This window comes from Sebastes fasciatus, chromosome 1 (assembly GCF_043250625.1).
Source record: "Sebastes fasciatus isolate fSebFas1 chromosome 1, fSebFas1.pri, whole genome shotgun sequence".
Taxonomy (NCBI): domain Eukaryota; kingdom Metazoa; phylum Chordata; class Actinopteri; order Perciformes; family Sebastidae; genus Sebastes; species Sebastes fasciatus.
This window is the reverse complement of record NC_133795.1, coordinates 36,312,775-36,338,787: the sequence shown is the minus strand read 5'-3', so window position 1 is coordinate 36,338,787 and position 26,013 is coordinate 36,312,775. Positions and strand designations below refer to the sequence as shown.

General features: G+C 42.1%; 1 protein-coding gene and 1 long non-coding RNA gene across 2 annotated transcripts; one reads left to right on the top strand and one right to left on the bottom strand.

The window, feature by feature from the left end:
- Positions 1-189: 189 nt before the first annotated feature.
- Positions 190-1,932, bottom strand: LOC141774428 (uncharacterized). Its single transcript, XR_012595344.1, has 3 exons — positions 1,832-1,932; positions 538-652; positions 190-382 (listed from the first exon to the last, which is right to left on the bottom strand). It is a non-coding gene; the product is annotated as an uncharacterized LOC141774428 (long non-coding RNA).
- Positions 1,933-4,384: 2,452 nt separating this feature from the next.
- Positions 4,385-6,064, top strand: LOC141774380 (tripartite motif-containing protein 16-like). The gene has a single exon (XM_074647026.1). The coding sequence runs from the start codon at positions 4,385-4,387 to the stop codon at positions 6,050-6,052; it is 1,668 nt and encodes a 555-aa protein (XP_074503127.1). The 3' UTR covers positions 6,053-6,064.
- Positions 6,065-26,013: the final 19,949 nt, after the last annotated feature.

The window sequence follows — 26,013 nt, the reverse complement described above, 5'->3', positions numbered from 1 at the left end:
CCGTATTATCTGTGTGTTGGAGATGAATGAGTGACTGAATGAGTGAATCAATGAATAAATGAATGATCAGGATGTGAAACTGACCCAGTATTATCTGTGTGTTGGAGGTGAATGAGTGACTGAATGAATCAATGAGTGAATGAATGATCAGGATGTGAAACTGACCCAGTATTATCTGTGTGTTGGAGATGAATGAGTGACTGAATGAATCAATGAGTGAATGAATGATCAGGATGTGAAACTGACCCAGTATTATCTGTGTGTTGGAGGTGTTGGTCTCCGTCTGCAGAGCTCCAATCAGAACACCGATGAGACGGGGCTTCAGAGACAGGAAGCTACCTGCTGTGACATCATCACCACTGAACCGCCCGTCCAATAACACCTGAACACACACACACACACACACACACACACACACACACAGCTGACTGTTACTGTATCTGTGGTTATTAATGGGTGTTCTTACTTCACCTGTGAGGTCCAGGTCAGGTCTGCACAGGTGTGTGTAGGTGTTTAACAGGGTGGATAGAAGCTGACCTCTGATTGGACGGATCCAAACTGCAGAGGGAGGGGCAGCAGGGACAGCAGGACCAGGATGGAGGCTCGCCTCAAATCCACCGGACTCACAAAACTCTTGAACCTCAACAGCTCTCTGGGCGAGAGACACACACAGACAGAGAGAGATTTACCTGCAGTCACACTTGTCTGTACCTGTAGGAGTAGAGTCAGTGATTGTATGACTACGTCAGGTGTTGGTTACATCCTTCATGAAGACATTACTGCTGGATGATTAAAAATTTCGCCTCCTTTAGGTTTCAGATATGCAGTTTCAGAAGTAACTAAGTACTAAGTACTTTACTTAAGTACAATTTTAAGATACTAATACTTTACTTGACAATTTCCATTTTCTGCTACTTTATACTACTACTCCACTTCATCTCAGAGGGAAATATTGTACTTTTGATGCTAATCATTTTGTATTTTTTGGTCGCTTTCACAAGCCAACATTTAGTCCGTTTAAACTGTAAACTCTGGCGCGGTTCAACCCCTGGTGCGGTTTGTTTGGGCAGTTGTGAACGCAGTAATCATGCTCTGGTGTGGACCAAAACAACCATGTTTCTAAGCAGACCCTAGTGCGGTTTGATGGCAGTGAGAACATACTTCGACCCAATTGCACGAATTGAACTAGGCCTGCACGGTTAGTTGTTGAGATGGACTCAGGTAAACAACATGTTAGCATGAGTTGGAGAGGACTGACTTGGACTTCTGCAGAAGTCCGATGTTTGCTTATGATCCGGGCCGAAGGGAACATACGCAATATGCTAAATAAAGTCCACAAAAAAAGTGACGCTTATAAAGTCATTTGAGATAAACTGGAGAAGGGATTTGTGTGCTCAATAGATCAGTTCAAAGTAAAAGTGAAAAAACTGGTGAAACGAGCTGGTACCCACAGGGTTCTGGGTCCAGCTCAGCCTAAAGAAATAACATGGGACAACGTGAACCCACCATCCTTAGAGAGAGACATGGGGTCCTGTGTGATGTCAGAGGCGGGAGCCCGCTAACCCCTGACTGTAAAAAACTATAGCCTACTACAGTTTGTTTAAATTATGTTTTAGGAAAAACAAACAGAACAGAATCTGACATTGCTCCTCACAAGAACCTGGTCCAGGTGAGACTCACTGGGCCTCATCAGACCGGATCAGGCTGTGAGGTCAAGAGCAGCAGAACTGTCATTGGTAGTTAAGTATCTGCAGTATAGTATTGAAAGTAGCAGTGTCTACGGTAGTGATTCTAGTATTCACAGTTACTGTAGTATTTGCAGTACTTGTACCTGTCGAGCAGCACGTTCTCCACAGCTGAGACGAAGGAGGGGAGCAGCAGGTTGACTCCTCTCAGGTCACAGCAGAACAGACATGTGGAGTTCAGCAGGATGGAAGCCAGAACACGGGGACACACCTCCTCCACCTGCAGACCCTGAAGGAGAACCAGGTAGAACCTGAAGGTTGGACAGAGGAGGGGAGAACGCACTTAAGTTTTAAATTGTGTGTGTGTGTGTGTGTGTCTGTGTGTGTGTGTGTGTGTGTGTGTGTGTGTGTGTGTGTGTGTGTGTGTGTGTGTGTGTGTGTGTGTGGGTGGGTGGGTGGGTGGGTGTGTGTGTGTGTGTGTGTGTGTGGGGAGGCAGGCAGTCAGACAGAAACAGACTGTGTGATGTTAAGGGAAATCATTCCATAAGAAGGTGGTATGATAGGAAAAGGCCCTTTGGCCTGTTGGCTTCTTGTAACTCTGGGGACAGAGTTAGTGAGTGTAGTGAGTGTAATGAGAGTGCTGTCCTGTTGTTGCTGTATCTGTACAGGGGTGTGTGAATCTGCAGAAGTACCACGTGAACCTATCTGTGGGATTCACTCACCATTTAGCTTCTTCTCTTCTCAGAGTCTCTTAGAGTGGGTTAGGTCTGTGTGGCCTGCCTTCGCTGGTTCTTTTGTTTAATTTATGTTCTAGTCAGCTGCTCGATAGCGGTGTTTTAGTTTTAGTCTTTTCAAGTTATTTTGAGTTTCATTTGGAGTTTCCCCTCTCCCTTTGAATCGCTTGTGATTTTTGTGGTTATCCTTCTGGAGTAACTTTTAGATTCCCCTGGTCCACAATTGCGTCCCTCCCCCTGTCCCCCTGATGGTTAACTAAACGGAAAATGTCCTGGTAATTTTCTGCCAGGACATTTTCTGTTTTTCTTCAGATGTTTTTTCTTAGAGTGTGGTGGCTGATCAGCACAAGACCTACGAAAAATAAGAACATTTTCTAAAATGTTCCGTGGTACCAGTCCATCTATCCCCTCATTCACAAACGTTCAGGGGAACCACCCTATGTTTTCCCTGACAATGCGACATTATTTTTCATACTGCCTGCCTGAATATATCTGTATTCTCCCTCCGTCTGAAACACAACCCAAAGTTCTACCAAAGTTCAGCATCACTTTAACTGTGATTAGAGGTTACTGGCGACCAAGAAATGTATCCAGCGTTATCTCTGTCAGTTTTACTGCTTTATTGGTCGTCATTCTACCATGAAGGCATGGGGGTGAAGTTTGACCCTGAAGTGACCATGCTCCTTTTATTTGGTTTTCACGTTTTTCTCAGGTTAAAAGCTTTTAAAAAGTACCCTTAAAAAATGAGGAGGTAAAAAAATTATTTCTGTGATCTTCTGACATCTGATCTCATCAGCTTGAACGCACCTTGGAAATCATCAAGAGTCGTAAAATCAGTTTTCTGCAACGTTTTGGAAAACCTATTTTGCGGCCAGTTTGGAAAATGGCTGCCGCGTCCGTCAGGGGCCGAATTGGCAGCGCCCCGATATCTATATCTTTTCATGACATATAACCCTACATCTGTGCCTAATTTGTTGCTTTTATCGCAAAATGCACAATTGTTATGAATATTTCAGCTTAGCTGCCCTGCTGTTACATGAGATTTAGATTTATTTTTTCATTTCTTTTCTGTAAATCTTTTAATCTGGAAAGAACTTTGTACTTAAGTTTGACAAGTGTTATATAAATGATTATTATTATTACTACACTAGTTGTTTAGGTTACTTATCTCTACTTTCTTATGTAAAACGAAAAATTAAGCAGTCAAACAATGGCTTATGAGATTTCTTAAAAACAATCTCTGCAGCCTCAGGAGTGTGTGTAATGTGTCACTAGCCTGTCAGTAAACGGCTGCCCGTACAGCGGTCCGTTGCCCACACCGGGTTCCTGTCCCGGGTGAGGAAGAGTTTATGAGAAATGTGGAGCCATCACCAAAGCCTGAGGAGCCAAGAAATATTTTACAGCTGAAAACTGAAATGTTTTCAAATGTGGAGCAGGTTTGAACCGAGGCTCCGTTTGTAAATGACGAAACATACTGTGCGTTCCAAAACCCATACTACCATACTACTTAGTATGACAGAAAAAAAGATTTCTTATGTCCCAATACATAGTATGTCAAATGCAGTGTGCCAAAAATACCAGGATGTCCCACTACATCTGGTCACATTTTACAGTATGGAAGCCAGCATGCTTTTCTGGCTGTTCTGACCCACAATCCTCTGCACAGCAGATATATTGTATTCATACTGCATGCAACAGTACGTACTTTGTAAGGGCAGCTGCAGTGTGCTAGAAGTAAAAAGTAAAAGTATGTGATTTGGGACGTAGTCAGTCGTGCTGCTCCTCGTCCTGGAATGATTCACAACTTGATAACCCGGTCCTCTTATTTCCTTGTTCCCTCCCCTTCAGATCGACAGTTTGAAGGTGGGTGTAACCAACATAACACATGATGATTACATCACAGCTCAAACTAGTGTCGGTTCTCAGGAAGTGAAACTCAGACAGTCGTTGCTACTGAGAGGTGAAATGGCGCAGAAAGGAGTTCAGCTGGAGAGAGAGTCATTCTCTTGTTCGATCTGTCTGGATCTACTGAAGGATCCGGTGACTACTACCTGTGGACACAGCTACTGCATGAACTGTATTAAAAGCTTCTGGGATGGAGAGGATGAGAAGAAGATCTACAGCTGCCCTCAGTGTAGGCAGACCTTCACACCGAGGCCTGTCCTGCTGAAAAGCACCATGTTAGCAGATTTAGTGGAGGAGCTGAAGAAGACTGGACTCCAAGCTGCTCCTGCTGATCACTGCTATGCTGGACCTGAAGATGTGGCCTGTGATGTCTGCACTGGGAGGAAACTGAAAGCCTTCAAGTCCTGTCTGGTGTGTCTGGCCTCTTACTGTGAGAAACACCTCCAGCCTCATTATGATGTGGCTCCGTTAAAGAAACACAAGCTGGTGGAGCCCTCCAAGAAGCTCCAGGAGAACATCTGCTCTCGTCACGACGAGGTGATGAAGATGTTCTGTCGTACTGATCAGCAGTGTATCTGTTATCTCTGCTCTGTGGATGAACATAAAGGCCACGACACCGTCTCAGCTGCAGCAGAAAGGACCGAGAGGCAGAGAGAGCTGGAGGTGAGTCGACTCAACATCCAGCAGAGGATCCAGGACAGAGAGAAAGATGTGAAGCTGCTCCAACAGGAGGTGGAGGCTGTCAATCGCTCTGCTGATAAAGCAGTGGAGGACAGTGAGAAGATCTTCACCGAGCTGATCCGTCTCATGGAGAAAAGAAGCTGTGATGTGAAGCAGCAGGTCAGATCCCAGCAGAAAAGTGAAGTGAGTCGAGTCAAAGAGCTTCAGGAGAAGCTGGAGCAGGAGATCACTGAGCTGAAGAGGAGAGACGCTGAGATGAAGCTGCTGTCACACACAGAGGATCACTACCAGTTTCTATATAACTACCCCTCACTGTCACCACTCACTGAATCTACATCCAGCATCAATATCCGTCCTCTGAGCTACTTTGAGGACGTGACGGCGGCTGTGTCAGAAGTCAGAGATAAACTACAGGACGTTCTGAGAGAGAAATGGACAAACGTCTCACAGACAGTGACTGAAGTGGATGTTTTACTGTCACAACCAGAGCCCAAGACCAGAGCTGGATTCTTACAATATTCACGAGAAATCACACTGGATCCAAACACAGCATACACAAAGCTGTTATTATCTGAGGGGAACAGAAAAGCAACATTTATGATACAACATCAGTCTTATTCTAGTCATCCAGACAGATTCACTGCATGTCGTCAGGTCCTGAGTAGAGAGAGTCTGACTGGACGTTGTTACTGGGAGGTGGAGAGGAGAGGGACAGGAGTTAATGTAGCAGTCACATACAAGAGTATCAGGAGAGCAGGGGGGTCGAATGAACGTTTGTTTGGATACAATGATAAATCTTGGGCGTTAGATTGTAACCAAAACAGTTATACATTTTTGTACAACAAAGTCAAAACCCCCGTCTCAGGTCCTCCGTCCTCCAGAGTAGGAGTGTACCTGGATCACAGTGCAGGTATTCTGTCCTTCTACAGCGTCTCTGAAACCATGACTCTCCTCCACAGAGTCCAGACCACATTCACTGAGCCTCTCTATGCTGGACTTAGGCTTTATGGTTATGATGTCACTGCTGAGTTGTGTAAACTGAAATAGACAGAAGTCATTTAAGGGTTAAATTCAGTGTTTTAACTCTTAAACTTCTCTGGTGTCCATCATTGTTGCTGCAGAGCTGATTTGTGTCTGGACCGCAGAGGACCAGCCCTACAAACACTAAAGTGTGTCACTGACTGACTGACTGAGTGATGAAGTTACAGGATTCATCAGCGACTGTTGCAGGTTCCTCATTGGTTGTTGCTCTTTCTAAATGAAAAGCTGGAGAACAGTTCAGTGTTTATGTTTTCTGGGGATTGTGTCAGCGGTTCATTGAATCATTACATCGTGCTGTTGTTGTGCATGTGCTATTGTTTATAGTAGTTTAAGTTACGTTACGTTGTGCTTCGTATTGTGTTACCACCGTGCATTCACACCAAGCAGGAAGCACATTAGCAAGCCACACGTCGCTACTGCGGTATGAACCCAAAATAAACACACTGTGCTGTGATTTAATATCAATAAACGGATCAAAATGATGCCGAAATAACGATAATATGATGTTGATTTGTAAAAAGAGTGAATTCATGCTTTGTCAGGTCTGTCCGCAACACAGCAAGCAAACAACTTTTAAAATGCTTGTTTTCTGAACGGAGTCCGGATCGATCAGTGCCAGGCTATGCTAACATTGTAGCTGCTCCATCAACACTCCATCTAGGAATAAACACGGCAGCAACAACATCAGTGATGACGTCAACTTTGTAAGTATGTATATATTGTTACACACCACTTATATGATGAATGCTTTTGATACACATGCTTTAATAAAAAGCTGAAATGCTTGTAACCTGCAGACTGTATGTCATGATGATACATTTACACCTTGTATAAAATGTATAATATACTGACTAGTAAATGTCACCATTTACTATTACTGAATGCAATTTGATCATTATAAGTTGTCTTTCAATCAAACATTAAGATATAAGTGGAAAAAACTGTTCACAAGACATGATAGACATGACCACTGATTATTTGTGTAACAATTTAGCCACAAATTCACATTATTTCTATTCTATTGTCACATTCTACCAAAATGGCCGGTGTTGAACAACAAAATATGAATATAAGAAGTGTTTTCAGTCCAAAATGGCGGCGGTTCTGTAAATGTGTGAGTGTCTTCAGGTGGCGCTCCTTCCTGTGTCTGTTTCACTGCTCATGATGATCTTTGTTCAACTGAACTGATATTTCTCTGCATGAAAATGTAAACTTCTCTGTGCTCTAAATGTTTGATGAATATTTGTATATATATATATATATGTGTGTGTGTGTGTGTGTGTGTGTGTGTGTGTGTGTGTGTGTGTGTCTGTGTGTGTGTGTGTGTGTGTGTGTGTGTGTGTGTGTTGTTGTTTCTCTTCCACTGCACGGGTCTTAAAGGAAGGTCTAGTGATTTATTTCTGATCATAGATATTCTGTTCTCACCACTTTTTGTAAAGATATCTAGAATCACATTTATTTGTTGGGCAGACTAAATGTTGTCGTCCAGATCGACGTACAAACGAGATCCTAAGATGTTTAATGAAACTGTAATTATCATGATCATAATCAATAAGGAAATCATTATTCTCTGTTACATCGCTGAGATTCTGCTCAAACAAACTGATTGTGTGGATGAAAATGAATCTGTACGTGAAATCATTGAACAAGAGTCATTTAGCAGACTTTACTGATGGGATGTGTGAACAAACTGAAGGTTTCTATAATCAATAAACAAGAATGAACTAAGTCTTTGCTTGTCTTTTTTCCAGGGTATCATACAAAGCTGATGGAGTAAATGTGACTAGGAGAGAATAACTGAGGCAGTTTTCCTCCTGAAACACCACAAAGTCCAGTGTTCATGTTTAGAGTCAGTCAGTCTCTGTTTAAAAACAATCTAAAGAAAGATTAAAACTAAAAGGTAACATAACTTATTAGTTGTGACATGAGGATTTTGTTATCATAGTTATTGAACACAATCACAAGTTCATATATTGAATACAAATTCCAACTTCTTTCCCCACATACTGATAGAAGAACGCTCTTTTTCTCCACTTCAGCTCGTATTATTCCTCTGACGATACGCTCAACACTTGTTTCTACACCGTGTTCAGAACGTTTTATTTTCACTGGGCTTGTTGTCTCCTCTGTATAACCACAGCTGTGGTGCTTTGGTGATTCTCTGAGCAACCTGGAGAGCACACAAACGGGACTATTGTTTGTTCTTCATTCAAACCGTATCATGCAGCTTTAAACACAACAACTGTTGTGGATTTATGGCTTTTTAAACTGTTTTGGATACATGAACGAAACCGTCTTGCCACATGGACTCTACATCTCTTTCTTTACATATTTACATCTCTTTCTTTATGTGCATTTATTTTGTTTGTTGCAATACATGAGATTGATTTAAAGTGTGTATTGATCAAATCTCTTGGATTTTTGTGTAAGATGCATTACAAGAGCCACAATGAGGTGGATCACCAGACGGCACTGATTACTTCCAGAGTGAAGACAGGTGGAGCTACAGCTGACACAGATGACGGCCTGATTACTGAAGGATGCAATCGTCCAATAGGATGCTTTGTGTGTGTGTGTGTGTGTGTGTGTGTGTGTGTGTGTGTGTGTGTGTGTGTGTGTGTGTGTGTGTGTGTGTGTGTGTGTGTGTGTGTGTGTGTGTGTCTGGCAAAGCTGTATATAAAGTTGTTTCTGACACTCGCGTCTGTTTGACGTTGGTGTCGGCAGAGATGTTGGTTTTTGATTCAGTTCAACACTCTTTGACTAAAGACAACAACATAGAAAGAGTCAAGTCTATGTAGTGTTCTCCTTTTCCAGTTTGTTCAGAGCTCCAAAGCCTCAAACACATATCTGTTGGGGTGAAAGAGCTTCTTCGTTTCATTATCTGAGCAAAGAAAAAAGCCCATGTTTAAAATGCTGTTAGATAACTGGAAGTTTGGGGAATTTCTTCCTACTACTTTTTCTTTTTAACAAATCTACAATAATAGAGAGAATCCTGTAGTTCAGGCTTTTTTTCTCCATAAAACACCAGACTTTGAGAAACTTAATAACACTTTTTTACCATGATGACTACTGTGGGTTGTCAGGCTGATGACGACTAAAACTGGTGGACACATTTGAGCTTCAGATGTCCTACAGAACCTCTGTCTTTCCTTGAATCTAAACTTGTTAATACAATATATTGTATTACCCCAAGTGATGCTGTACAGGTCTTGACCAGGGAGGTTTTATAGAGGAAACTTCATAACAAAAAAAAGAACTCACATCTGTGTCTTTAATTATTAGGGTGTCTTTAGGGTGTCTTGGTAGTGTGTAGGTCTGGGTAGTGTGTATGTCTGGGTAGTGTGTAGGTCTTGGTAGTGTGTAGGTCTTGGTTGACCCTCACCTTTTACCATCTTAGGTTTATGGTATTTCACATTCTTCCTGTTTTTGATCCTGGAATGAATGAAAGGTCACTATCCATCATTTTTCTCTCTCTCTCTCTCTCTCTCTCTCTCTCTCTCTCTCAATTCAATTCAATTCAAATGGCTTTATTGGCATGACGTAACACTGCACATGTTGCCAAAGCATATTCAAATGATGAATCTTTTTTTTTACAATAATTACATTCATAAATATCGATTAAATAAAATAAAATACAAAATAATTTCAATCAATTAATTAATTTGAACAATGATATAAACAGGTAATATACAAATTAACAAACAAACAAACAACAACAAGGTGCAGACAGCTGTCCCCGTCCCTGTCCCTCAGTTCATGTCCCTGTCCCTCAGTTGATGGCAGGCAGCAACATAGGCTGCTACCAGCTCACAGGTCCTAGTGTCCTCCCCCAGTAGGACAGATAATTTGTCTTCACCTGAGAGCTGTAGAAAACCTTTAGTTATTAAATTAATTTTATTGAAATATATTTCCCTGTAGTTTTGATATTTCTCACATCTGGTGAGGAAGTGTAGTTCTGTCTCAGGCTCACTCAGGCTGCAGTGAGAACACAGCCATTGCTCTACAGGGAGCCAGGTCTTCCTGTGTCGCCCCTGTTCAATGGCGAGGCTGTGCTCACTCAGTCTGTACTTTGTCCAGGTTTTTCTTAAATGTAGATCAGTAACCATGCTCAGATAGTCTGCTATGGTGTACTGTTGGTTTAGAGCCAGATAGCACTGCATTCTGCTCTGTGCCTTTGTCTGTGTTTGCCAATAGGTGATGTAGTTTTGTTTTAACTGTGTTGTAATTTGGTTGAGTCTAATTGGTGGTCTGTTCTGGTCCTGAGGCCTTGGTGTGTTAGTGGAGAGGGTTGATGAACTCAGCCTCAGGACCAGCTGGGTAAGGGGGTTCCCCTTTCTGCTCATCTCTTGGCACTGCAGGGCTTGGTAATGATATGAGAGGGGGTCACTATGTTTTAGATGTGTCCAAAATTTAAAATTGCTCTTTTTTGTGGATACTGGCCTAATTCTGCCCTGCATGCATTATTTGTAGTTTTCCTCTGGACATGTAGGAGAATCTTACAGAACTCTGCATGCAGGGTCTCAGTGGGGTGTTTATCCCATTGAGTGAAGTCTTGGTTTGTAAGTGGACCCCACACCTCGCTGCCATAGAGTGCAATTGGTTCAATAACACACTCGATAAGTTTAAGCCAAATTTTAATCGGTATTTCGGTTTGGATATTTTTTTTAATGGCATAGAAAGCCCTGCGTGCTTTCTCTCTCAGCTCATGAACTGCCTCTTTAAAATGTCCAGTTGAACTCATTTTTAAACCGAGGTAATTGTAGTGTGTGCAGTCTCTCTCTCTCTCTCTCTCTCTCTCAGCACGTTTTAAAAACAACCGCAGTGCTGAACATGTACATGATGACAATGAATACAAAGCAAGCAATAATAAGAACAGAGTAAAAACAATGAACACTAGAATGGCACTCGGAGAGCGTAGACCTCCGCCAAGGTGCCTGACTTTAAAAACAGATCACAGCTCACAGCTGGCGGTACCGTGAGGTGGTCGGCTTGTTATTAACACGGTGTGTTTCCGTGTAACGTATCGGCGGATGCCTCTCTCATTCAGCAGCCTTGTTATGTCTGTATAACGTTACACTACGTCGTCTCTCATCCCGTCATCTACCGCTTTTTTTTCTTTCTCACCACGGACGGACAGCAGCTCCCGTCGCACCTCGATGTCTCGCCACACATCCACACACGTATCTCTCTGCTCTCAGGAGGAAGAAGGCGGGGTCACGCGTCATCAACGTGTCATCAGCTACACTGCACATGTGTTATACCCTGTGGTCTTAATGCTCAGGCTGATTGGAATTCTTAAAAGAAAATCCTGAATCTGGATCATGATCCGGATCGCCACCAAAATCTAATGAATTGTTCATTGTGCTACACTCCACCCCTCCAAAACAATTCATTCAAATCCTTCACGAACTTTTGCAGTAATCCTGATAACAGACAAACCAACGCTGATGAAAACATAACCTCGGGCGTTGAAGGAGGTAATAATGTGAATATAATAGCAGTAAAGGAGTTGCAGCTCAACAGAAAATTAACTTAATGAAACGCCAGCAAAAAGAGGTTCAACTATTCTGTTTGTCTGAGCTGTTGATATGAAAAGGTAAGCTGTTCCAGAGGTTAGCGGCGGAGGACTAAATTTAGATATGATTTTACTTGCATCTTGCACATCAGTATCTGATTCTAGTTAGCTCTAATGTGCTAAAATGCTGACTCATATCCGGGTGTTAGGACTCATTCCTGTAGCACTCTTTAGCTAGTGAGCTAGGCGACATGCATTCCCAAGACCCCCAACAGATCACGTCAAAGTTGCAACTAATTGTCATTGGTGATCTTTCCCCCTTAATCACTGAGATTGAGAACGGTTGACACCTTCATTACTCCCCTAGTCTAGCAGCCCCTTAAAGGGAGCAGCTGGTGGCCAAACGGAGGCTCGGCTCACTCTGTTCTGTCCTGTTACTGCTGTTGAGGGAGATGAACATCAGACTAAGGTGCCGTTTGCAGTCTTAGCTCCCCCCCGCGACGCTCGTGTAGCTTTATATGAAGAGCGTAGGATACGGTGTGTGTGCGTTGGCGTGCTGGAGGATCACACGTAGGCCAATTGTTTGGTCACCGTAACTTGCGGCTCGAGGAACGAGGAAACTGGTGCTTCCTGTGTGACGTAGTTGGCTGTACGTGGCGGAGGAGGAGCTCTGTTGCCACTGCTGTTTTTGTCCCTTAGTTAGTTATTTTATTTTTCCTATTTCTGGTTATTAAGTTATTTTTGGTTGTATTGGATTTTTGTATGTTGATTTATTTTTAATAATCTGTTTACCCGTTTACCTCTATCTTCTGCATTTGTGGTTAGTGTGTTTTGCTTTTGTTCATTTGCTTCTTTCTTTTTGTTTAAAGTGGTGGCCCAACACCAACATAGGTTTCTTGCTGTAATAGGGGAGGGGGCATTTATTTAGTTTATCTGTAAACCAGCTGTTGTGGAGGTAATCGGGAAGTGAACATTCCTAGCTCTCTGCCAGTTAACAGGACGGTTGGGTTGCTATATACTTGCAGGTGGTTGGTCAGTGGGTGGAGGGATTCTTCTTGTGTTGGGGTTCTTATTGCATGAGGCTTGCTGTGTCCTCCTAACCCCTGTGTGCTCTTTACCTTGCAGTGTGAGTGGAAGTAACTGTGTGTTTTTCCAACTACTGGTGGTGGTGAACTGTTCTGCATTTCCTCTCCCCTCACTCCATTCCTCCTGTGGGTTTCCCTGGCACCCTTCCTCCTGTACTGGTAAGGTTAGTGGTGTAGTGACATTTTTAAAAACATTTGAACTCTATTTTTGTAATAAAGGACATTATTTTTCTAGCCTGGCCTCTCTTGCAGCTTTTATCATTGCAGCAACTAATCACCATTTTTGAATTTAAATAAAAGTTATTTGATTTTGAAACTTGAAACTCACGTCTCTGCCCCGTCTCTTTATCAAGGAACTTGTGTAACTTGGTTGGGTTATTCTCTGGGTGAAATTCCCAGAGTGGCGTTGTCGGGTTGTAATAGCCTGGGTTTCTGCTAAGTGCCCGGGTTACATAATAATTATGAATTTTGTAGTGGAGTTATTAAAACAGATTGCTCCGTCCTGGCCGAACAGTCACCGTCGGTGCAGAGAAGGCGTCATGGTCTCAGTGGTCACGCTGTCCTGCAGCTGAGTAGAGCCTCACTTCTGGATATTTTGCGCATGCTTACTTTGAGGAATTGATGTAAGCACAAATTCTCAATTCATATTTGAGTTGTGACATCTTTCAAAATGATTTCCTTAAATTTGAATAACATAGTTTAAGATAAAATATGCATGTTAGAGCCATTTGTTCAGTAGAAATATCTGTGGTTAATTTACATTTTGTTTTATTTGCTTGAGATAAATAACTCTGTAGTTTCACTGCAGTGTGCTCAATAAGGACCAATTGTGACTGCAGCCAGTCCTGTATTCTGATTGGGCGAAAGCTAAATTGTGCTGCATGTGCTCGTTAAACGATTCAGTTGAAGCCATGGAGCCTGGAGAGCACACTAGTCTTTGACCGTGCTTAATATACCGTGCTTAATATTACTGTTCTTGCTTTTTTACTGCTTATGTTTTTGATATTTTGTTACCATTTTTGTATTTGAAGACTAAAGAAAGATTTTCAGTAACCGGTTGAAATGAAGAACATGGACTACGGAGTTTTATTGAAACACGCGTCAACTACATGCTTGGACTCTGTAGCTTAAGTGGGCATCTAAAGAAATAGACGGAGCCACACTTACATTAGTCAAAGACTAAGCTCGTTAAGGAAACGAAGCATATGGATGGACCCTTTGTAAAGAGACGTGGATTATGGACATAATTCTTCACGTAACAAGGATATAAGAGCCACGTTGATTTTCATCGCTGTGCACTAAAGGAAAGTGAGTACATGAAGATCTCAGTCTACAATGTCCTTACATTCTGGAGCCATGTTCAATTAAGCCTCAAGCCGTTTTGCAACTAAGCTGCAGTGGTCATTCTTTGAAGTGCACATGTTAAAACTCTTGAAAACGTCTGTGGACATATTGTGGAAGAGTGAGAAGCTGTCGTTTTGAAGAAAACAAGACAGTTTGTGTGCATTAAACCTTGGCAAGAGTGACGCCGTAGATAATGGAAGTTGCAGGAAACGGCCAGAAGAGGGAGCCAAAGCCCACGGCAAAGGCTGTGGAAGAAAAAGTGAACAGGCTTAAGAATGAAAGAAAAGGCAAGCTGGCTCATCTCACTCGTAAAAGAAGGGAGATTGAAAATCTCAAGAAAGATAAAGTTAATAATGAAATGATTAAAGATGAAGCATTATTTATCTTTTGGAAGTTCTTTAGAGAATTTAAAGAGCTTAATGCAGAAATATGAACTCTTCTAGAAGACGAAGATAAAGAAGAGGAGCAGTGTAACTGGTACATGCCCAAATGTGTGGACTTTGAGAACTTTGTTCAGGAAACAGAGGACTGGATTGAAAAGATTAAGAGACATCCTGAAGAAGAGAATGATGATGGCAATAAATATGAGGATGATGATGACATAAAGCCAAGTGATAGCATCTCAGAGGTCATCAGTCGCACATCCAAGAGAAGCTCTGTGCTTAGCCATGCATCACAAGCATCCAGTGCAAGTTCTGCTCGTTTGAAGCTGCAGGCAGAGCGGGAAGAGCTGTTAGCACGTGCTGCCTTTCTAAAGAAACGTCAAGACATTGAGATGGAAGAAACACACTTAAAGGCGCGCAAAGAGCAAGTGGAGCTAGATGCCAAGATTGCTGCATCAGACGCCAAAATAAAGGTGTATGCAGATTATGAAGATGGTCAAGATGGCATGAATGAATATTACGAGTCAAAAAGCAGGTACAAAGTGGGTTTAAAGGACATGTATGTTAAAGATGAAGATGGTGAGACACAAGTGAGTTTCCCAGCACCTGTAGGCCCAAAGCACCCAGCTCAGACTGCTAATGATCATCACAGAGCTTCGCCTCTTAAAGCAGCCAGGTCAGCAGTACCTCCCCCTCAGAGAGCAGCTAGTTCAACAGTACCTCCAGACCCTTCACAGCAAGCAGGTTCCTCTGATGGCATCTCCAAAATAATGCAGTGCCAGAATGAGATAACAGAAATGCTAGTCAAGCAGCAAAACATGTCACAACTCCCACAGAGAGATGTTCCAACTTTCTCAGGAGATCCACTCAGCTACCGTTCGTTTATAAGGGCATTCGAACAGACTATTGAGAACAAGACTGCTAGTGCACAAGATAGGTTGTTCTACCTGCAGCAGGTCACAAGTGGAGAACCTCTTAACCTTGTTCGTAGTTGTGAACACATGTGGCCAGATGAAGGTTACAGAGAAGCTAGGAGGCTCCTTCAACAACAGTATGGAGATGAACTGCGAATAACCACAGCCTTGATGAATAAAGCTCTTGAATGGCCTCAGATAAAATCAGAAGACAGGAAAGCATTAAATGCATATGCTTTGTTCCTCATAGGATGTCGAAACACTATGAGTGATGTGGATTACATGGATGAGATGGACAACCCTAGCAATATGAAGACTGTCATCTCAAAACTCCCCTTCAAACTAAAAGAACGGTGGAGAAATCGAGCATATGAAATCCAAACAAAAACAGGAAGAAGAGCCAGGTTTTCCGACCTGGTGGATTTCATCAACTGGCAAGCAAAGGTCAGCAACGACCCACTTTTGGGAGATATTTTGGATGTCAGCGTAGAAGGAAAGGGGAAGCCTAAGATAAACATTAAGACAAGTAACCCCAAGAGCATCAGTTTTGCTACAAGTGTCTCTCTGGCTGGAAGACACAGTGGTGCTCAACAACCACAAGAGAAGAAGTATGGTTCAGCCAAACTATCTGATGTTTTCCAAAAATCCTGCATGTACTGTCATAAAAGCCACACCTTGGAGTTTTGTGAGAAGATAAAAGAACAGACTCCCAAAGACAGAATCAAATTCTTAACATCACAAGGACTCTGTTTTGGATGCCTCACACCAGGTCACATGAGTAAATATTGTCGTAAGAGAATGCAATGCCAGGAGTGTTCAGGAAAACACCCAAGCATTTTGCATGTTGTGAAGGAATTCCCAGTTCTGTCCGAAAAGGATGAAAATAGGAATACAGAAACTACTAACGCGGTCACAAGCGCCTTCGTAGGAACAGAACATGAAAGCAGCAGAGACACTGGGGCAGGTAATGGAGAAAATATCCTTTCCATAGTACCAGTGAAAATAAAGTCCAAAAGAAGTGACAAGGTGATCCAGGTCTATGCGTTTTTAGACCAAGAAAGCACAGCAACCTTCTGTACCGATGAGGTCAGGCAGCAGCTTAACCTCCGAGGAAGGAAAGCGGAACTCTTACTCACTACTATGGCATCAGAAAAGAAGGTGAGCACTCACGTTCTGTCAGATCTGGAAGTATGCAGCCTGGAAGGGAAGAATTACATAGACCTTCCGCAGGCGTTCACTCAACCAAGTATACCAGTGAAAAAAGACAACGTTCCTCTTCAGAAAGATGTCGATCGATGGCCTTATCTGCATGAAGTTCGCATCTCGCATATCGAAGCAGAAGTCGGCTTGCTTATTGGTACTGATGCCTTTAAAGCCATGGAGCCCCAGCAGATAATAAACAGCAGATGTGATGGGCCGTATGCAGTGAAGACTCCTCTTGGATGGGTCATCAACGGTCCACTCAGAGGCACCACTACAGCCAACCTAGAAATGGTGAGTCACTCAGTCAATCGCATTTCAGTATCCAATGTGGAAAACCTGTTGACTCAGCTGTACAATGCAGACTTCCCAGAGAGAGGATACGATGATAAGACTGAGATGTCACAGGAGGACCGTCAGTTCCTTGACTCAGTGAAAGGATCAACACAGCTAGTTGATGGTCACTACTGCATCGGACTACCACTGAAAGACAAAGACTTAAAAATGCCTGATAACAGATCTTTAGCCGAGCAGCGCCTTACAAGCCTCATAATGGGAAAAATCGTCAAGATAATGCCAGACTCGAAAGGAACCGTCCGCAGTGTCTGTGTTCAGACGAAGACAAGCACATTGGAGAGACCCATAACTAAGATATGCCTCTTGGAGGAGGCATTGTGAAGATCAAAAGAGACTGAATAAGTTAAAGACATTTATCTGTTTGCGATCTGTTTAAACAAATTTACATTTTGTTTAATTTGCTTGAGATAAATAACTCTGTAGTTTCACTGCAGTGTGCTCAATAAGGACCAAGTGTGACTGCAGCCAGTCCTGTATTCTGATTGGGCGAAAGCTAAATTGTGCTGCATGTGCTCGTTAAACGATTCAGTTGAAGCTATGGAGCCTGGAGAGCACACTAGTCTTTGACCGTGCTTAATATACCGTGCTTAATATACCGTGCTTAATATTACTGTTCTTACCTTTTTACTGCTTATGTTTTTGATATTTTGTTACCATTTTTGTATTTGTAGACTAAAGAAAGATTTTCAGTAAACGGTTGAAATGAAGAACATGGACTACGGAGTTTTATTGAAACACGCGTCAACTACATGCTTGGACTCTGTAGCTTAAGTGGGCATCTTTAAGAAATAGACGGAGCCACACTTACAACGTGGCTGATTTGCAGTCTAATAATACTAACTAGAAAATGCATTTCCTGCTGAAAATGCGTGGGAATGCTGACAGCTGAAAGGACCTGCAGGATCTCTGTTCTAGTCAGCTGCTCGATAGCGGTGTTTTAGTTTTAGTCTTTTCAAGTTATATTGAGTGTAGGGAGTCTTCCTTTAGGCCTGTTTTCATTTGGTGTTTCCCCTTCTCCCTTTGAATTGCTTGCGATTTTTGTGGTTATCCTTCAGGAGTAACTTCAAGATTCCCCTGGGGCCTCATGTATAAACGGTGCGCACGTACTAAAATGTTGCGTACGCTGTGTTTCACGCTGACGCCGGGATGTATAAAAGTCAACGTGACGTGAGAATGTGCGAACCGTGCCGCAAATTCTAGACCAGTCGTGAAAATGTGCGGGCCGTCCTCCAAACTCTGTCATCTGGCAGTGTCAAACTATAAAGTACTGAAACTCGCTAAATGCGTAAAATATTTTTTCCACTCAACTTACTGAGTTTTATTTATGATGTGGGATCCAAAAAAAAACCCACATATTTCTTTACTAGTTTGCGCATAATGTTTAACATCAGAAGGCACAACAAAAACACATTTAAACTAATGTCCCTGAGATGACATGCCTTAACCACTGTGTCAAAACCAAAATCGCGTGCTGCACAATGTGGCAGACCAACATGCTGTGTCTGTGCTCCAGAGGAGCTTCAGATGGATGAACCGGACCCTGGCACACCTAACAATGAGCCAAAAGCAGCAGCTTTACAGCGCCGTTTAGATGCAACACACAGAATGTAAAGCAACGAGGTGAGTTGAGACAAACATTTATTTTTCAACAAGGTCTTTTAATATATAACTTATCCCACCAAGAACCTCATTCATTCTTTTTAATTCGTTGCATATATATTCTTCATTGTATTGACAATCTCTCTCTGTGACTCACAGCACAGCGTTAGTGAGGACACGGCCAGACCGCCGCCCCTCAGCAGTCGAGGCTCGGGCGCAGCTGACCGTTCTTCTTTTTGTTCCTTTTCCAGCGTGATTTGCCGTCGTTATTTGGACAATAGGTGACAGCATGGAGCGTGTTTATAGTCATTTGCATAGTTATTAATGGGAGGAGACAAGGCGGACCAAGTGGCACGTGCAGCTGCGCTCAATTTCACGTTCATTGAGATGTATAAAGGAAAGGTACGCAGGAACAGGCGTACGCACAGTTTTATACATGTGGAAATTTCTGTGCTTACGTACTTTTCCAATTTTGTTAGTACGCCATCTTCCAGTGTGAAAGCTGCGCAGTCTTTTATACATGAGGCCCCTGGTCCGCAATTGCGTCCCTCCCCCTGATGGTTAACTTAACGGAAAATGTCCTGGGGTCTCATTTATAACCGTTGCGTACGCACAAAACGGGGCCTGAAATGTGCGTACGCCACTTCCCACGCAACAGTTGTGATCTATAAAAACAAACTTGACGGGAGAATGTGCGCACCGGTACGGAAACTTTGACCCGTGCGTACGCATATTATGGAGGCACCGAGGCAGGGGAAACTGGAGACGCAGATGAATTGAAGCCAGACTGTAGACATTAAATGTCATTATACGTATAATGATACCTCTCACACATTTAACTTCACTTCATACTTATATCCACTGTATCATAAACATTTAAAACAGCAGTGTTCTTTGTGCTAGTGAGCCATAACTATTACATAAGCACCTTACAAATTGTAAAAGATCAACTCAAATCTCAAAGCAAATTCCGCTCAATATCTCATCAGCGCTGTCTCACCATCATGTCCCCCCCTCCACCACCGGAGCTCAGAGGAGATCTGAGAGGAGAGGACCGGACTTCCGAGAGTCGCAGTCAGCTGTGGAGCAGCTGATGAAATCATCATCATCGGTTGTAGAAATCCAAGATTATATCAAATAGCATTAAAGAATGGCAGAACAGAGCGCCAATAGTTTTAATAATATCTACTAATAGTGTGCAGATATCACCAAGTACCATATTAGTTTTCATAAAGTTGTTGTGTAAAATCGCTGCAGTAAACATGATGTAACCCTCTGGGAAAACCAGTTGTTTCTAAAACATTTAGAGATATTTCCCTCACTGAAAATTCCTTTTATTTAATAAATAACCACATTCTATATTTTATTCTGAAATTAATTTATCATTGTTTATTTTATTTCCGTTTTTGCTCAGAGTTTTAACTTTGCATCAGGATGTGTTCTACCGGTCAAAAACTTGACAACAAATAAGCTCATTGGTTCAAAGTGAAATAACTGTTGCTATTGGTGTCAAACATTCCAAGTGGGAGTGCAATCAGCCCGGTGTTGTTTAACATAATGATAAATGATATATTTGAAAATTTAGATGGATGCATCAAATCAGCGATATATGCAGATGATGGGGCAATATGGATGAGGGGAAGAAATGTGCCATATGTGATGGAAAATATAAGGAAAGCAATAGGGAAAGTAGAGAAATGGTCATATGAGTGGGGATTCAAAATGTCAACAAATAAAACATGTTATATGATATTTACAAAAAAGAGAAACATTAATACTGAGAATTTAACATTATATGGTCAGTTGATGGAGAGGGTGAATGAATACAAATATCTGGGTCTATGGTTAGACAGTAAATATACATGGCATGTTCATATAAAACATCTGGAAACAAAATGCAAAAAAGTAATAAATTGACTACGAGCTGTGGCTGGATGTAACTGGGGGGCAGATAAACAGTCATTGATTGACATATATAGGGCGAACATGAGATCAACAATGGATTATGGTTGTATAGTTTATGAAGCAGCAGCAAAGACATCATTACAAAAAGTGGATAGAATACAGTGTAGAGCATTACGGTTATGTATCGGAGCTATCAAGTCAACACCCATTAATGCAGTATTAATTGAAGCAGGAGAGACTACACTGGAATTAAGAAGAGAGAAATTAGCTCTAGCATACTGGGTCAGGTTAAAAGGAAGTGGAGAAGAAAATCCTACAAAGGTAACAATTCAAAACTGCTGGGAATACTCTAAGGTTCAAGGGTATGGATTTGGATGGACAATGGAAGAAAAAGTGCGGACATATGGATTGGAGGCCTTCGAGTTCACCAGGTCGACACCAATAAGCAGCGTACCCCCCTGGCTGCTCCCAGAAGTTAAAATAGACATGAGTATCATTGAAAAGAAAAGGGAATGGCAAGTAAATGAAGTGAGAGTTAAAACAAGTGTATACCTAAGGAACAGCTATAATAATTATCTCAAAATATATACAGATGGATCCAAAAATAAACAGGAGTGTGTGGGAGTCGGTATATATATTCCAGAATTTAAAATATCTATTTCCAAAAGACTTTCAGACCAGGTATCAGTGTACACAGCAGAAATAGTGGCAATCATCATTGCAATGCAGTGGGTTGAGGAGGTCAGACCTGACCGAGTGGTGATATGCACAGATTCAAAAGCTGTTTTGGAAAGTATACATTCAACAAAAGCTGTAAGGCAAGATCTAATCATTGAACTGTACTATAGCTTGCTAAGACTACACAGAGGGGGTATAGATGTATTATTCTGTTGGGTTCCAGCACACGAGGGGGTGAAAGGAAACGAGTTTGCAGATAAACTAGCAAAAAGTTCACTGCAAAAAGACATTACAGTAAAAGTTTTACTTGGGAAAGGAGAAGGAAAAGCTGTGATTAAAAGGAAAGGAGTTGAGATATGGCAGAAAAGATGGGAGGAGGACCAGAAAGGAAGGAGATATTTCAAAATACAAAAGTCGGTCATAACAAAGACGTATAAAGAAAGGAACAGAAGGGAAGAAATCATCATAACAAGACTCTTAATGGCACGTTGGCTTTAATGGGGAAAAGGAACAGTGACAAGTGTGGGGATTGTGGTGATAAAGAAAATGTGGAGCATATCCTAATTCAATGTAAAAAGTATGAGGCTGAAAGAAAAAGACTACAGGACCAAGTCAGAGAGGAGGGACGGGACTGGGATCTGATGGGGATACTGGGAACAGAGGGTGAGGGGGTTGAAGGCACCAGGAAGGCATTATTAATGTTCTTAAGAGACACAGGATTGGTGGGTAGAATTTAAGAGTAGGAGTAAAGTGCAAATGACATGATGTTACACACTCTTGTACAGTAGGTGGCGGTATGCACCTTAAAGTTGGTTGCGATCCGCCAGAAACCGAGAGAAGAGAAGAAGAAGAAACATCCCAAGTCCCGCCTCCTCACTCAGGTTAGAGACGCAGTGTGGAAAACACGGAGATTGATGAGAGAGCAGCGGAGAAGCTGGATTTACAGAGTGATATTATTACTACTTATACTTGATATACTACTGAACAGAGAGAAGTAAAACTATATATGAGCCAGTAAGAGCTCCGTCACCTATTGAAGCGACCTGAGAACATCTGAGAGCATCGTTTGATTCTTTTCTTTTCTCGGTGCGTTCCAAACATTAAAGCAGCCGCCGCACATGGCAACACGAGTCAAATGCTCTGAGAGCTGGCATAGCGAAATGTTTTGCCACTGAGCTGTATTCTAAAATGATATTTTGTATTTCTTTGGTGATAGAGGCAGAAAGAAATATGTGTGTGTAATATGTGTGTGTTATTTACATTGTGTGGACAGAGAGGGATTCTTTAGCTGAAGTTCATGGGTTATGAGATTAGCTTGATTCTGTTCATCCCTGTGCTGCTTGTGTGCATCAACGCAAGGTGTCAGTGTTGTGACAGGGAAAGTATTCACATTGCCTTACTCACAATATTCACATATAGTGAGTATTTAATGTTTAAACTGTAGGTTGTTTGCATAATAATCTCCAACTCAAATGGGTTCACAATTATTAAATAGTCATTTAATAGTGTTGTTTACACTTTACTATTGAGTGGTTTATAATAATAGTGAGGTTGACATATTTCATATGTTAATATTACGATGCAAGTTAATATTGTGATGCAACAGTTCTCCTACATTCATGGGTTAAGCATTGAAAAGTTGTATTATATGTTGATATTGATCAAATTAAACTGTACAGTTAAGAGCTTGGATAGATTTGCATATATTGCTATATATATAGCAATTCTTCTATAATTCTTCTTTCTCTGACTCTGTGGCAGAAACCCTCATCCACGCTTTCGTCACCTCCCGTTTGGACTACTGCAATGGAGTTCTGTCCGGGGTTCCCAGCAAAGCCCTGGACAGGCTCCAGTATGTGCAAAACTCGACTGCCAGGGTTCTCACCCGCACCAAGCCCTGGCAGCACATCACCCCCACACTCATCCACCTCCACTGGCTCCCGGTCAAGTCCCGCATCACCTACAAGATCCTCCTCCTCACCTACAAATCCCTCAACGCCCTGGCTCCTCAGTATTTATCTAACCTCCTCCACCCTTACACACAGCCCCGGAACCTTAGATCCTCAGGCACGGGTCAGCTCTCCGTCCCTCACACAAGAATGAGAACTTTTGGGGACAGAGCCTTCAGTGTGACAGCCCCCACCCTCTGGAACTCTCTCCCCATAGAGCTCCGCAACGCACCATCTCTGGACACCTTCAAAAGACTCCTCAAAACCCACCTCTTCACCAAGGCCTATGGCCTCTAGCTACTGTTACATTTGTTGTGTTTATTTATGTCTTTGTTAAGCGTCCTTGGGTTTCATGAAAGGCGCTATATAAATCCAAGCTATTATTATTATTATTATTATTATTATTATTATTATTATTATAAGCCGTGTTATTTTACACAGGCTAGGTTTTCTGGATACCCTTGAACTCCGGATTTGGATTGGAATCTCTCCCTGACGAGGGGGATGGCGAGCTACCCGTGCTGAGCACCTGGATTGAGGAGCGCTTTCAACTTTCATCTGCGTTGCTGTCAGTGTGGTAGGACTGTGGGGAAGGACCTCAAAAGACAATTGGATCTGAACATTTTATTTTGGGGATTACTTTTATTTTTTAGGGTGCACCCAGTTCAATAGACATTTCAAACTGAACAAAACTGAATGTCGGCAGTAATTGTGAATTTATTCTGTGTCAATACAATCATTTTCCCTTAAACTTAATTCTGTGTTCTGCTTACTCATTGTGGTGTCCGATTCCTGTTCATTATTCCTCTCTACGAATCTAGGTTATACTAGTCCAGTGTATACTTATTCATCAGGTGGGTTACAATGACATGACTTATTCATTTATTTATGGTTTATTAGATAGGGACAGATACAGTATACATATAGACAAAATGAAAATGGCTATCCGATGCAACTATCAGACTGTCTCCAGTGCGCCACCGCGCTGCGCCACACACTCTGCCTCCTCCAGTCACCTCCAACCAGCACATCTTCACCAGTATGGATTGTGTAAATTAACAAAGTGTGTAAATGAAGCCAGTGACAGCTCTCACACAATCGTTACACTCCATATCAGCATTATCATTATCAGTCCTAATCATAATGCAGGACAAGTTCACTATAAAAACTTAAATAATAAATAAATAAATAATAAATAGTGTACACCTGTCAAACTTCCTTTTTTCTAATGATATCCAGGTGGGGGATATTACTGATTGTCTTGATCATTTTAAGTGAATGGATCAGTGTGATTGCTGTAAAGATATAAACACAGCGGTGAGACTCGGAACATGCTGCATGGTGCTGGTGGATATACCGGCACTGTGAGGACTACGTGACGTGAATGAGAGAATCAGGGGGGAACGAGTGTTCAGAGACCTCCTCACCTACAAACACCTCCATCTCTGTGTCAGAAAAACTCCTTTTCTTGGTCTTCCTCTTGGGAGTTGCCGTGATTCACCGTAAAGAACCACTGATCAACAACAGGCTCATTCACATGCAGAAACATTCATGAGGTGCTTTGCATCGACCATTTATGGTTGAATGTGGGCGTGTAGTGGGCGGAATATGAGGCGGATCCACGTGCGCACATTTCCAGGTGGAGTGTGATTTATAAAGGGAACATTGCGTGCAGGTGTGCGTACGCACAGTTTTATAAGTCTGATTTTTTTTTGGCGCACGCCATTTTTAGGCTTTTGTGCGCACGTACATTTTTAGTATGGATCCTACGCACAGTTTTATAAAAGAGACCCCTGGTAATTTTCTTCCAGGACATTTTCTGTTTTTCTTCAGATGTTTTTTCTTAGAGTGTGGTGGCTGATCAGCACAAGACCTACGAAAAATATGAAAATGTTCTAAAATGTCCCGTGGTACCAGTCCATCTCTCCCCTCATTCACCAACGTTCAGGGGAACCACCCTATGTTTTCCCTGACAATGCAACATTATTTTTCATACTGCCTGCCTGAATATATCTGTATTCTCCCTCCGTCTGAAACGCTCCGCAAAACCAAGCAAACCAACAACGTGCGCACTTTAATCACGTCCAAAACATTCAAATTTGTGGATCCCAAAGTGTAAACAATGTGCTGGAGTATGGCAATGGAATATTTAATTGGATTTCTTTTGGTCAAACTTTGCCTCCAGCAACCCGCTTCCTCAGTTCTTGTATCATGCCGTAACCCGGCCAGCGTTTGCTGTTATACAATAGTATATACATGTTTTTAAAGTGCTATTGCATATCAAAAAAATAAAACAAAAAAATGAATCCTACTGGAGTTGGCACCTTGCCGTGGTGGAGAAGCTTGTGTGTCTCTTTAACCCTGTATTTCAACAGGAGACTGATCTAAGTTTCCTTATAAGTTCAACCAAGTCAGCTTGGTCACAGGTTAGAGACCGGACAAATATCAGCTCCTTTGCTCAGATTAGAAGGCCATTGCAAAAATAAAACATTGTCATATGAACCTGAAGTGCTTACTCCAACTAAAAAGCTCTCATGTCATCTCTGTCAGTTTTACTGCTAGCAATACAACCCAAAGTTCTACCAAAGTTCAGCATCACTTTAACTGTGATTAGAGGATACTGGCGACCAATAAATGTATCCAGCGTTATCTCCGTCAGTTTTACTGCTTTATTGGTCGTCATTCTACCATGAAGGCATGGGGGTGAAGTTTGACCCTGAAGTGACCATGCTCCTTTTATCTGGTTTTAATGTTTTTCTCAGGTTAAAAGCTTTTAAAAAGTACCCTTAAAAAATGAGGAGGTAAAAAAATCATTTCTGTGATCTTCTGACATCTGATCTCATCAGCTTGAACGCACCTTGGAAATCATCAAGAGTCGTAAAATCAGTTTTCTGCAACCTATTTTGCGGCCATTTTGGAAAATGGCTGCCGCGTCCGTCAGGGGCCGAATTGGCAGCGCCCCGATATCTATATATTTTCGTGACATATAACCCTACATCTGTGCCAAATTTGTTGCTTTAATCGCAAAATGCACAATT